This window comes from Ptychodera flava, chromosome 8 (genome assembly GCF_041260155.1).
Source record: "Ptychodera flava strain L36383 chromosome 8, AS_Pfla_20210202, whole genome shotgun sequence".
Taxonomy (NCBI): Eukaryota; Metazoa; Hemichordata; class Enteropneusta; family Ptychoderidae; genus Ptychodera; species Ptychodera flava.
Window position 1 is genome coordinate 2,441,891 of NC_091935.1, and position 12,351 is coordinate 2,454,241.

Here is a 12,351-nt window from a genome sequence, read left to right on the forward strand (position 1 = left end):
TACAAACATAGGTTTTGCAACATGAATGAAGGTTTTGCAACAAGAAAATAGGTTTGTACAGAAAGAAAATAGGCTCGTACAAAAAGAAAATGTTTTGTACAAGAAGAAAATAAGTTTTACAACAAAATCATTTTTTGTACAAAAAGAAATTGTTGTTACAGAATTGAATGTTTTTTACAAAAAGAAATTATTTTTACTCAAAGAAAATATTTTTTTTTTAAAAAGAAACTATTTTACTAAAAGAAAATAGGTTTTCACACAAAGTATATAGGTTTTAACACAAAAATGTTTTTTTACACAAACTTTACACAAAGAAAATGGATTTTTACAAAACGAAAATAGGATTTTACACAAAGAAGATGGATTGTTATAAAAGGAAAATAGGTTTTTGCAAAAAGAAATTTCTTTTATAGAAAGAAAATAGTTTTATCTAGAATATTGCAACGTTTGGCTTGCAATACTCGGGCTTCGTACTTCCTTACCAACTGCACACGCATGTGCGCATAGCATGGGCTTCCCCAATCACGTGACCACCGCGAAGCCTCACTATCGCCGCCTACCAACTTGGCAAGATTTGCGATTCGAAGAGAAAATGTTGCACACACCGCTACGCGTTATAAAACAGAATGACCAATAAATGCAATAGTTTAAATCTTAATCTAGATCACTCAAATTTTATCCTGAAAATTCCGACATTCCACCACATGGCCACATTCTTATCTCTTACCTTAGCTGCGGTGAGTCAAAGGTCATACGGGACTTCCTTTCAAAGATGGCGGCCTTCTGGTGGGAGATTTAAAGAGTTTAACGCTTTGCGTAACTGTTCACTTTTGTTGAGAGTGTAGTGGCTTTGTTGTGGTGCAGTCTTTTTCTTAAAGACTCTGTCTTAAGACTGTGAGCCGGTATTAATCAATCACGCTCAATCTTCTCCTGTGAAAGCAGCAGATACAAGCCTCGGCCCTGACAACAACTGCATGCAGCGCCCGGCTCTGCATCGAGCAACGCCGGCCACAGGATAGTCAACCTAAATTTGCTATATCCGATGTTCATCGAGTAAGTCCATAACGTTTCAGTTTGATTTTAGAGTGCAATCGCTCACTCACATACCTGTGATGTTTGCCTTGGACAGACTTTTGCATCACAGTCCCATCTGTGCTGGAATCATGAATGCACAACGATGGGCTTGTGATGTGAACGCCGCTAATCCCAACGCCGGTAACACACAGCCCTGCCATTCAGAGGTACACTAATCCCCTATTTACCAGTTTACTCTTATCAGGGTTACTGGAAATAAGTAACCGTACTGTTAACCATTATACACGCTCCAGACTACGACTGCTTATTCCCTGGGACATCACCACCATTGAGAAAAATTATCTTTTTCACATTCCTGTAACATTATTTTGGCCTTGGGCTACCCCATAGCTCAATGGACATACACCGATGTCTTGCAAATTACATCACACCTGACGTAAGTTGATTGCGTCACCATTTGCTGCTTGTCTGTATGTTTTCTAAAGGCCAGACTTCCCCAGCCTACGGTGCTGTGATAGAGGGACCGTGCCCAGCCATGCTACCAGAGTTCATGTATCATATTTTAATTATTTTATCTCATCTCTCCATGATTTCCCATATCCCCCTCTCTTGTTTTGAATGTATAAAATTATAATGTTATATAATGAAATTGTGATATGTCGGAGTGACTATTCCTGCTTTGTAATACAGTTGTTCATTAACGGATTTTAAATGTATATTGACGCAGTTATTCTGTTCCATTCATGGAGCCCAGAACAACACTGCTGGTTTGCAGTCTTTTTCAATATCTCAGTTCAAGTTGACTCATCAAAAATTCATAACAGTATAGTGACATTTTGATGAATCAGTGGCGGCCATTAATTATGTTATTGCAAAAATGTGCAAACATGATTTTGTCAATTTAACCAACGCCAATAGTTTTGCATGTATTTTGCAGTAATAATTTAGTTTATTTTATTTTGAAAATAAGCAGAAAAACACCAAATCAGTGTTTTTGCTGAGGTTTGGGTACATAGATAAAAAGTTTTGGAATCCCGGTAACATTTCTGTTGTCCCCTAATAGTGATTGCATTGATAATACTTTGGGGAACCCTGGTAGCATGACTGGGGAACCGTGCTAAAATTTACAAGGTTACTGGCCATAACAAAACAATGCCAAATGTTTATATTTCAAGTGTTTCAATGGCATGCTGTACAATTTTAAATTCACTTCAACAAAATGATAGTAAGCAGAGAAAGTCCTTAGAAACCATTTCAAGCAATATTTCTGGTGTGCTTGAAAACTTTTGTCTTCTTATCATTTCCAGGTCCTCCGATAACATTGATGTGCCAATTACTTATGCTGATCTATTGAACGATGTCTGACTCAAACTCTTCTGATGATGAATGCCCACAGCTGATACCAGCACAGGTTGAAACAGTGCCCTCAGAGCCCGGCAAGAAAATTCCTGTCACTATCATAACTGGATACTTAGGTACACAAATATATACCAGAGCCAAAGAGCTCTTTGTGTCATTTAATCCTTTTCAAGGCATTTGAAAAACTGTATGTGTCATTACCTTCATTTCATTGAAACAGAGATGTCAGAAAGAGAATAGGGGAGGGTGTATAACTGAAAGAAGAGCCTGACACCACACATGAGAATGCCCTTTATTTGGAATTGTTAACCAAGATGCATTATGCCAGGGCCAAAAGTAGCACTCTTATTTTTGTGATATTGATTTGAAATCTGAAATATAAGGACAACAGGAGCACCCTCTTCATACAGGGTTATGTAGATTGCAAAGGCAACTGTCAATTTGTACTAATGCTTTCAATCTCTAGAACACTGAACAGAAGTTTTTCCTAAGATTTGAAGTTTTGAAAAAATGATGATGATTTGTGCAATTCTTACAAATCAGTGTACTCAAGGGTGTTAAAATTGTGTACTTGATGTTATAGGAGCTGGCAAGACCACTTTATTGAATTATATCCTCAATGAACAGCATAACAAGAAGATAGCTGTGATCTTGAATGAATTTGGTGAAGGTAGGAAACTGTATATGCTCTCATCTTGATCTTCTCCAAAAGTGGAAAAAACAGGAAAAACAAATTTACATGATAATACATATCAGCATATCCTGTAGTTCTGAAAATATATCCTTTTGTGTGGTTATTAACATATGAATAGATTGCTTCAAACACAGACGGGTGACCAACCCCTAAAAATCCCCTTGTGGATAAGCCTTCATCTTGTAAAAAGGATTTTTGGTTTCCTTGTGGTAAAAATTTATAGGTAACCATGTGTGTGTAAAATTTATACTGCTTTTACATAGTTTAGACACAAACAAAGTTTTTTTTTGAATTTTGTATTTTCATAATACATATGGACTCATCCTCCACTGTGTCATTTGATACAGAAGTCTGAGTAGTGATGTCCTGTTCTTCATTTCTTCAAATGTGTCATCACAAAAATTATCTGGTGATTCATCAATTTGAAAATTAGGGGAATAAAAGTTTTGATTGGCCCACATCATGTCACATGACAATTGGTGACAGAGTACTTATAGGGTGTGATAATATAGCATGTAACATGAGGTAATTTTTTCATATCTTTTAAATCATATGTGAACATTTGTGTTCTGATGGACAGCTTATCCATTTGCTTCTGTCTTTTCTCTGATTTTCATGCTTATAAATAACCCTTTCACTCCCAGTTTTATTGACACTGGTCCAACATTGCCACAGTGAACGTAGTAGTTTTTTAATGTGTTTTGGTAAAGGAAGGTTTTAGAAAGTGTTGAGAGTAATTAGATAACTTTTATTTTTTGTAGGAAGTGCAGTTGAGAAATCAATGTCTGTGGGACAGTCTGGTGAACTCTTTGAAGAATGGTTGGAATTGCGCAATGGATGCCTATGCTGCTCTGTCAAGTAAGACTACACATCCATTTCTTCATATCTGACTTCAAAAGCCTAGTTTGGGTGAATTTCTGGTTGACGTGATAATTACATAAATTTATCATTCTACCTGGCTGCTGGATGGTTGTGGAGGATTTTTTACATCCCATATGTCAATGTTTCTCCCCCCAGCAAAACAGCACTATAGACTTGCCCGCAGTCTGTGAATGTATAAATCTCAAAATGGAGTAAACCTTAGGCAATTGAAGCGCTATATTCTGACAGGCTGTTGCTTAGATCATTGGGTGAACACCAGTAACTGCTGCTAAGAAAATCTAAGCAACTAGGGTCAGTCTAGAACAAAATGTGAAACGCTCATATCAGACAACAATAATCTGAGTGACAGCAAAAGATGGTGTATCTATAGCTGTCTCTCGGAGAATATGTATCCTATTCCAATGCTAGTATTGCGGTTTGTGAATTGAGGTCAAGGTCATGGAAATAATTACAATAGATATGTCACTGTTGCATATAGCTGGATTTCTGAAGAGTGCCTCAAGCAGTATCATGTTCAGATGTTTTCTCATCATGTGGGTTTTTTGAAGTTATCAAGATATTCCAATTTTCTGCTGTTATCATCAGTGATCAGGTTTTCAATGTTAATGCTGCTCTATGTCACTGCCTGATATATAGATATCCCCTTTCTCATACTTTTGTGACAATATGCCAAAATACCAGCTGTTGAACATAATCTACGACTGTGGCTAAGCTAACTTCAAAGTTCTATCAGTGAACCCATCACTTTTGGACTGTTTTGGTCTGTAAAGCTTGCTGTCACTATCAATGGTTCATTGTCAACTCAACTTTGACCCTGTAAACTATTGCCCTCTTTATTCAACTTTGACCCTGTAAAGCATTGCCCTCTTTATTCAACTTTGACCTGTGAACCATTGCCCTCTGTATTCATCTTTGATCCTGTAAACCATTGCCTTCGGTATTCAACTTTGACCCTGTAAATTATTGCCCTCTGTATTCAACTTTCACCCAGTAACCATTGCCCCCTTTATTCAACTTTGACCCTGTAAACTATTGCCCTCTGTATTCAACTTTGACCCTGTAAACTATTGCCCTCTGTATTCAACTTTGACCCTGTAAACTATTGCCCTCTGTATTCAACTTTGACCCTGTAAACTATCGCCCTCTCTATTCAACTTTGACCGTGTAAACTATTGCCCTCTGTTTGCACACATCTCTGCATACGATGGCGAGTCTACAGTCTGTAAAGATAAGAATGTGTAAGCTAATTTTGACTTTGACTGTAAAATTGGTATTACAGAGATAATGGTGTCAAAGCCATTGAAAATCTGATGGAAAAGAAAGGACGATTTGATTACATTCTTCTAGAAACGACCGGTTTAGCAGATCCAGGTATAGTCTGACATAATTCTTGATTTAATCCTCGAAAGGAAGTAAAATAATATGTTTTCAAAAACATCCACTCAATCTTATCCTGCAGCTAACAGTTCTTGTATCGTTAATCTTACCATGATACCTAATGGATCCAACTACTTTGATGACGAAATCCTTGGCTATCAATCTTAGTTGTGAAATTACTGTAATATAAAACATTACGGCGATACTGAAGGATTCAAATTGCTAAGCAAGGGTTGCTAAGGATAATTTCCAAAATCAATCAAAATGCAAAGTTTTCATGGTTTTGTTTGCATAATAAAGATTTATAGAACCATACAATTCCAAAAGACGCAGGTTTGTCTCGCGATGGATCAGTGACGTCACTCATATACAAATTTTCACAGCTCTATTTTAAAACGTTTCAGCTCCTACAAATTTGCACCAAATTTTCCAAAATTTCAGCATGTAACGCATGAGATACCTGTTTAGAGCCCCTAGCATGGATTAGGTTATCTGTTCAGGTACAAACCATTTTTGAACAGGAAAATATCTACTGTGTCATTTTGTGAAATTTTGAAGGGTTTTACAGTGCTATCTCATAAACTGTCCGGAAATTTTAGAAACACATGGTTATCTATATTCCCACCTATGACTTTAATAATCCTACAAAAAATCAGCTAAATTGGTTTACAATTGAGAGAGTTGAAAGATTTTGAGCATTTTCAAAATACCAGGAGTCGAATATCCATAGAAAACAACGGAACGGTAAGATTTTGCACGTGCAAAAGTGCGTGTTTGGAACACTGCCAGCGATAGCAACCAACGCGCGCTTTGAATCCTTTGGTATCGCCTTAAGACACTCAATTTTATCACAGTTTTCAAAATTTATGCAAATACTGTTTGTTTCTAGCATTGATAATTGTTGTCATTAGTATTATGAAAACAATTTCAGACTAAATCCTATCTCAAAAAGTAGCGGGATGGCAATATACATACATGTACTGATGATATATTTACTTAGTTTGGCAGAATTGAAACTAATGAGAGTAATTTTTCTCTTCCACATTTTGTGCAGGTCCGATTGCCTCAATATTTTGGCTTGATGATGAACTAGGAAGTGAAATATACCTAGATGGTAAGAGAAATAGCTTGTGAAAGCTTGCTGCATCTTTTGCTGGGACAATAGCATGGTTTAAAAGACAGTTCACATGTATTTATTATGCTAGATATAGTGATTTGCTTTGATTTGGTAGCATCTACTGATAAAGAAAGGTTTTATATACTGCAAACAAGTCTCACTGGATACTGACAATTAATGGCCATAACCAGGCATTTGCTGTATGCATCAGAGATCGAATGTCATCAGTCCCTCATCAACATCCCTTACAAATTTTACCCACATATCCCTGTATACAGGTTCAGCAATTCTATCAAAAACAATGGGAACATACTCTAGTATTGAATTGGGTGAACATCACATTTCAAGGGCTAGTTTTTTCACAAGTTATTGTTTGATTTTCCACCTGTTTTTATCAATTGCAGTCCAGATACCAACAAGACAGCTGTGCATAAGTCATTAATTTCTTCTTCAAACAACTTGTATATATTCTTCTTAAGGTAGTAATAATTTTTTCAAAACATCATACGAAATATTCTATATTTCATAATTTTCATGTTAAAATTGGATATCCAGCCAATATAATCACTCTTTTCACTTATTTGATATCTAAATTCATCCAGGTATTGTCACTGTGGTCGATGCAAAGTACTGCTTGCAACATTTACATGAAGAGAAACCAGAAGGCGTGGTCAATGAAGCTGTCAGGTGATCTGATAAATTTCATTGTGCATGTATCTCTGTCAGCTGTCTCCTGCTTTTTGCCATAGGCTGTTTGCAAGTGCTGTCACTTTTCTCTCATTAAAGCTCCACTGGCTGTAACTCTTGAAATTTGTTGACTTCAAAATATCTTCCTATTTTCTTTGTGGTTTTCTCTGAATTCTACCCACTTAAGGGATATGGGCTTTTACAGCATTAGGGAACCATTCCTATGTGAAACGTTTGATGAGTAAATTCAAATTTTAATGGTCATTTTGATTTCCCGCCATTATCAAAAATTGGTAATATTACAGAGGAAACAGAACATACAGTGTCACAGTTGAAACCATTCACCCCTCTGCATTTAAAAGATACAGCTAGTAGGGCTTTAATAAGTAAATCAATATTTGTCTGCAAAACTTAGATTGCTTTTACGAAAATTACTCATGCAAGAATGGCAAAACTGCAAATAAACAGACAACTGCCAATGTTACGATGAACACTAGAAAAAACACAGCTCAGATTACAAGGTACCAAAAGAGCCATCTGCAGCACTTACAAAATTTGTTTGCATTTCATTCAGCAGTGTCCAATATTGCACACTGGCAGATAATTTTAGTAGCAAACCAGCAACTGTAAACAGCCTTATCGGTCCAAGTTGAAGAGATGACCAGTTTTTGTGTGTGTTCGGATCCTTGTAATCTTCATTTTGTTGCTTGATTGAAGTTGTTTTGAGTTTTAAGATGGATTGTAGAGATAACAATGTTTTGATGACAGTTGTATTTTCACTGCAAAATGTGTACACCACCACAATTAATCTATCAAATGTCAGTTTACAGGAGGACATTATGTTTATATGATAAAAGATTTTGAGATCTTTTAAAGTATATCTATTCATAGTAATAGTGTCTACCTGATAAAAACAATAACAATCATTACTTTATCCTTTTTGATAGCTTATCAGTTTATGCTTCTCACTGTTTGTTCAAAGTTTTCCCATAATTATGTTGTGCCAATCCACCATGCTTAATGTTTGACAGATTTTAAAAGATTTTCACTTTCATCCATTGATAACTCATTTTACTATTTTTTTTTCTTTTGTTCAGACAAATAGCCCTGGCAGATTTGATAATTGTGAATAAGATTGATTTGGTAGACAAAGAAGAACTTGAAAACTTGAGACATCACATCAGGTATGATTAGCAAGACTAAACCACGGAGTGTGTTGAGGGCTGTTTGCTATTGGCGGCATTCTTCTCTCATGAAACATGACAGAAATACAAATTTTTCCGTACTTTTAGATTATACTTTTGAAACAATGCATGCAAGAATGATTGAAATACAACTTACCAGGCAACTCCTAATGTAACAACGAACACTAAGAGACATATTAATGGCTCAGACTACAAGCTGCAAAAATCGCCATGCGTTCAAAACTGACAAAGTTTGTTAGTTCAAGGAGCAGTGTTGGATGGTGTGCACCTGCATCTACATTTAGTAGCAAACCTGAAACATGTGATAATAACTGATCAACAACATGCTTTAAAGAGAATTGTAGAGTCATGGATAGGTTAAGAAATACTTTTTGAATGGTTAAGGCTTTCAGTAATGTTCATACCCTATTCCCTGTAAATGGGTCCATGCTCACCAGTTATAACACTGGGTTTGGACCAAACCATTGTGGTGAAGGGTCAAAGGAACAATAGCTCTAACTTTGGTAATTTTTATATTTGTTTGGGTTCCAAAAAGAGTAATTTTTAGCTACTATAGACTATAGTCTATAGAAGCTATTGGGATGGGTATCCGTCCGGCGTCAGTTTGTATGTATGTATGTATGTATGTATGTATGTATGTATGTCCGTATGTGAGGCGTCCGTCCGCTCAAATATCTTGAGAACCGCAGCACTTACTGATTTGATGTGTAGATTAAAAATATGATTTTGAGAAACTGTTTTTTTTAATTTTTTGATATTGTTGAAAATATGCAAATTAGTGCCAAAAAAGGCGTTTTTGGTAAAAAATCTTCTTCTTCATAACCACTGGTCAGACAGCTTTGTTATTTGGTATACAGGTCCCTAGGGATAACTCAACTTAGATTTGTTCAAATTGTGATGAAATATGCAAATCTGTATTTTGAAGGAATTTTTTTGTCATTTCTGGTCAAAACTTTATTTCATCAAAACCGCTCGTCTGACAGCTTTGATATTTGGTATATAGATTCCTACAGATGAACTAAATATGATATATTGAATATATGACAAAATCTGCAATTTTGTATTTTTGGTGCAATTTTTGCCACTTTTGGTCAAAAAATGTATTTCTCAAAAACTACTTGTCTGATACCTTTGATATTTGGTATACAGGTTGCTAGGGGTTGCCTTAGTGTGATATATTGAAATTTGATGAAATCTTCAATTTTTGTATTTTTGGGTCAATTTTTGCCATTTTTGATCAAAATATTTGTTTCTCAAAAGTTACTCATCTGATAGCTGTGATATTTGGTATACAGGTTCCTAGGCTTTATCTTAATGTAATATATTAATATTATGGTGAAATCAATTTTGTATTTTTGCAGCTAATTTTGCCATTTTTGGTCAGGCCATCCTGAAATGAGCTATCAAAGATATCCACCTTCATCAATACATGTGTCACAAAAAGTTATTCTCTACATAACACAGCAGAGCTCTGTCAACTGTTGGGTCGCTTGTTTTTTCAAAACCGCTGGTCAGACAGCTTTAATATTTGGTTTACAGGTCCCTAGGATGACCTTAGTGAGATAATTTCATACAGTCAGGAAATACTTAATTTTGTATCCATGTCTATAGTAGCTTCAGGGACTTTGGCCCTATGTTTATATTTGTTTTGGTTCTTATAAGACAAATACGTTTCCATCTTATTCTCCTCGCTAAAGTATGTTGAAATCCAACATTAGCCTTGCCCTTGCCACGGTCACTTTGTGGAAGCATGGTCAGGGCACTGTGGTGGAGGGAATGTGGTCTTTGTGGTGGCACGGTCAGGGCACTGTGGTGGAGGGAATGTGGTCTGGCCAGTACACTGCATTGTGTATCATATGTAGTGTTATTATTGACATATGAATTCTAGACCAGACTGGAATTCACTAATCAACAATGAGTGTTGACATTAGTAACACATGTACAGACTATATTTAAATGTTAAACAGTTTGTATATGAAGTAGAATGGGGCAGGACAAGAAAATTAATTTTATAGATAGAAAAAAAACCCATGAAGTGTTAATTACAGCGGTTGAATAAGAAAATGTATTAATACAACAGAAGAAAGAACTAAAAAATTCATGTGTTACAGGTAATGAGGTTTTAATTCATATGAATTCACTAGGCTGCTGTGTTAGTGCTATGGTAGTCTTACTTGCTTCCTGAAGATCAAATTCAATGTCTTTTGTTTAACAGGGCAATAAACAGAATGGCAAAGCTTATAGAAACCTGTCATGCAAAGTAAGTATATATTAGGAAATTTCAGAAATTGGATTACTTTTTAGGGAAAAGAAAAAAATGTGCACGTTTTTTGTAAAATAGCCCAAAAGAAAATTGAGGAGGTTGGTCAAGAAGTTTTTGTAGCATTTATTTTTTTTTTAAAGTACATTCACATGTAATTTTTTAAATATGAAAAAAAATTAGGATTTTGGGCATGAAATAGGATCAACTGGGTTATCTGATTATTATCATTGTTCCTTGCCATACCATCATTATTCATGATTATTTACCGTCTTGTAACCATTCAGAGTATCACATATATTTATGACAATAGCTTTTTTAATTGCAATTTATTTATGAAAGGAAACTCTACCCTTCATTCTTGTATGATGGTTGCAGCAGATATCAAATGTCCTTTCCCGGAAAATGTTTGGCTGGCATCATTAACCGAACCTTTGCTGCACTGATAATGTCAATTGGTCATTGCATCATGACGATGTGAAATCTTTGTTTTGATAATTCCATTGTGAAATGTGCACATTTTTTCTTACCCAACAAATTCAAATCTCTTGCTCACCTTCCAATTCACTTAAATCCTACTTTTCACTTGTCATATTTTCAAAGCAGCTCTCAGATAAGAAATAATGTAGCCAAGTTCCAAACAACTTTACTTCTTGTGATGTTGAATCTTTTGCACATCTTGTATGGATAAATATTTAAAATCCAGTTGATAATCTGAAATATGTAAATGATACATACAAAGCCCAGGGCTTCATCAAGTTTTAATACAGTTGCGCTGCCATGGTGGAAGGTGCATTCCCCCAAGGCTAGTGTTATAGATATATAATCTGCCTTATTCAGATTATAAAAAAAAATCAACTTTGTTTCTCACTTTGTCTTACATTAATCCTGCTAAAATATTCATTATTTTGTTTCAGGGTTCATAAATGTTTGACATTACATCCTGAATTCAGTGTTTTTGCTTTGGCATCAGCGGTCACAACTGTTATTTTTTTTTCAAATTGAGTACTGAGCAATGACCAACGTAAGATCTCATGATGTGAAGAGTGTGTAGCAATTTGCTGTATCGAGGCATTGATGTTCTTGTACCCTATAGATATATCAAGCTGAAAGCTGTAACTGTTGTATCAAGTTTGTAGCATCCACCAAACCACAATTTCTTTAGATACGTGCCATAATCAAACTTATTAATTTTTATAGAAATTTCACAAATTTAGCTGCAATGTTATATTTGTCTCTTACATCTGTTCCTGTCAGTTGATAAAGTCAGTCTATGTACATGCTCTATTGATAGAGATATCCCATAATTCATTCTGATTTCTACCATCTTGGATCCTGAATGGAAATCAGCCTTGTTGCCATTGTGTTGAGAAACTCCTAAATTTGTTGGAGTAATTATGAAAAAGACACTTTTTTCACTGTTTTCATCTTTTCTCATTTTTGAATTATTGGTGTTTGGAATATCATCATTCTCTGTGGAGTGTTGAGATATAGTAAAACCTTTAAGAATATCAGCAAGTGTATCCAGCCATACAGAGTAGTGTATAGGAGAACAGTGCTACTAGTAACATCTTTGTTTGCCTGATGAACATCAAATTGCAGTTTTCTTCTCTCAGTGTCATGTGCCAATGTTGATCCATGTATTGACAATGATGTTTATGCATAGTGCTTTTCCATCAGTGCAGCTTTAAGGGGTGTACATGCCAAGATCATTCCTACTTGCTTTTAATGAATG

The 12,351-nt window shown here is 35.5% G+C and overlaps 1 protein-coding gene across 3 annotated transcripts in view; it reads left to right on the top strand.

Annotated features, from left to right (window-relative positions):
• The first annotated feature begins 755 nt into the window (after positions 1–755).
• LOC139138182 (zinc-regulated GTPase metalloprotein activator 1-like) overlaps positions 756–12,351 on the top strand; it is a 90,990-nt gene continuing 79,394 nt past the window's right edge. For 2 of the 3 annotated variants that reach the window (XM_070706438.1, XM_070706440.1), the window contains exons 1-9: positions 756–1,053; positions 2,343–2,510; positions 2,978–3,064; positions 3,850–3,946; positions 5,250–5,341; positions 6,402–6,461; positions 7,067–7,151; positions 8,249–8,335; positions 10,572–10,616. In XM_070706438.1, the coding sequence (XP_070562539.1) occupies positions 2,393–2,510; positions 2,978–3,064; positions 3,850–3,946; positions 5,250–5,341; positions 6,402–6,461; positions 7,067–7,151; positions 8,249–8,335; positions 10,572–10,616 (671 nt within the window). In that variant the 5' untranslated portion in view covers positions 756–1,053; positions 2,343–2,392. Of the gene's footprint in view, positions 1,054–1,117; positions 1,242–2,342; positions 2,511–2,977; positions 3,065–3,849; positions 3,947–5,249; positions 5,342–6,401; positions 6,462–7,066; positions 7,152–8,248; positions 8,336–10,571; positions 10,617–12,351 lie in introns of those variants that run through there. The other variant, XM_070706439.1, reaches the window with a different exon arrangement.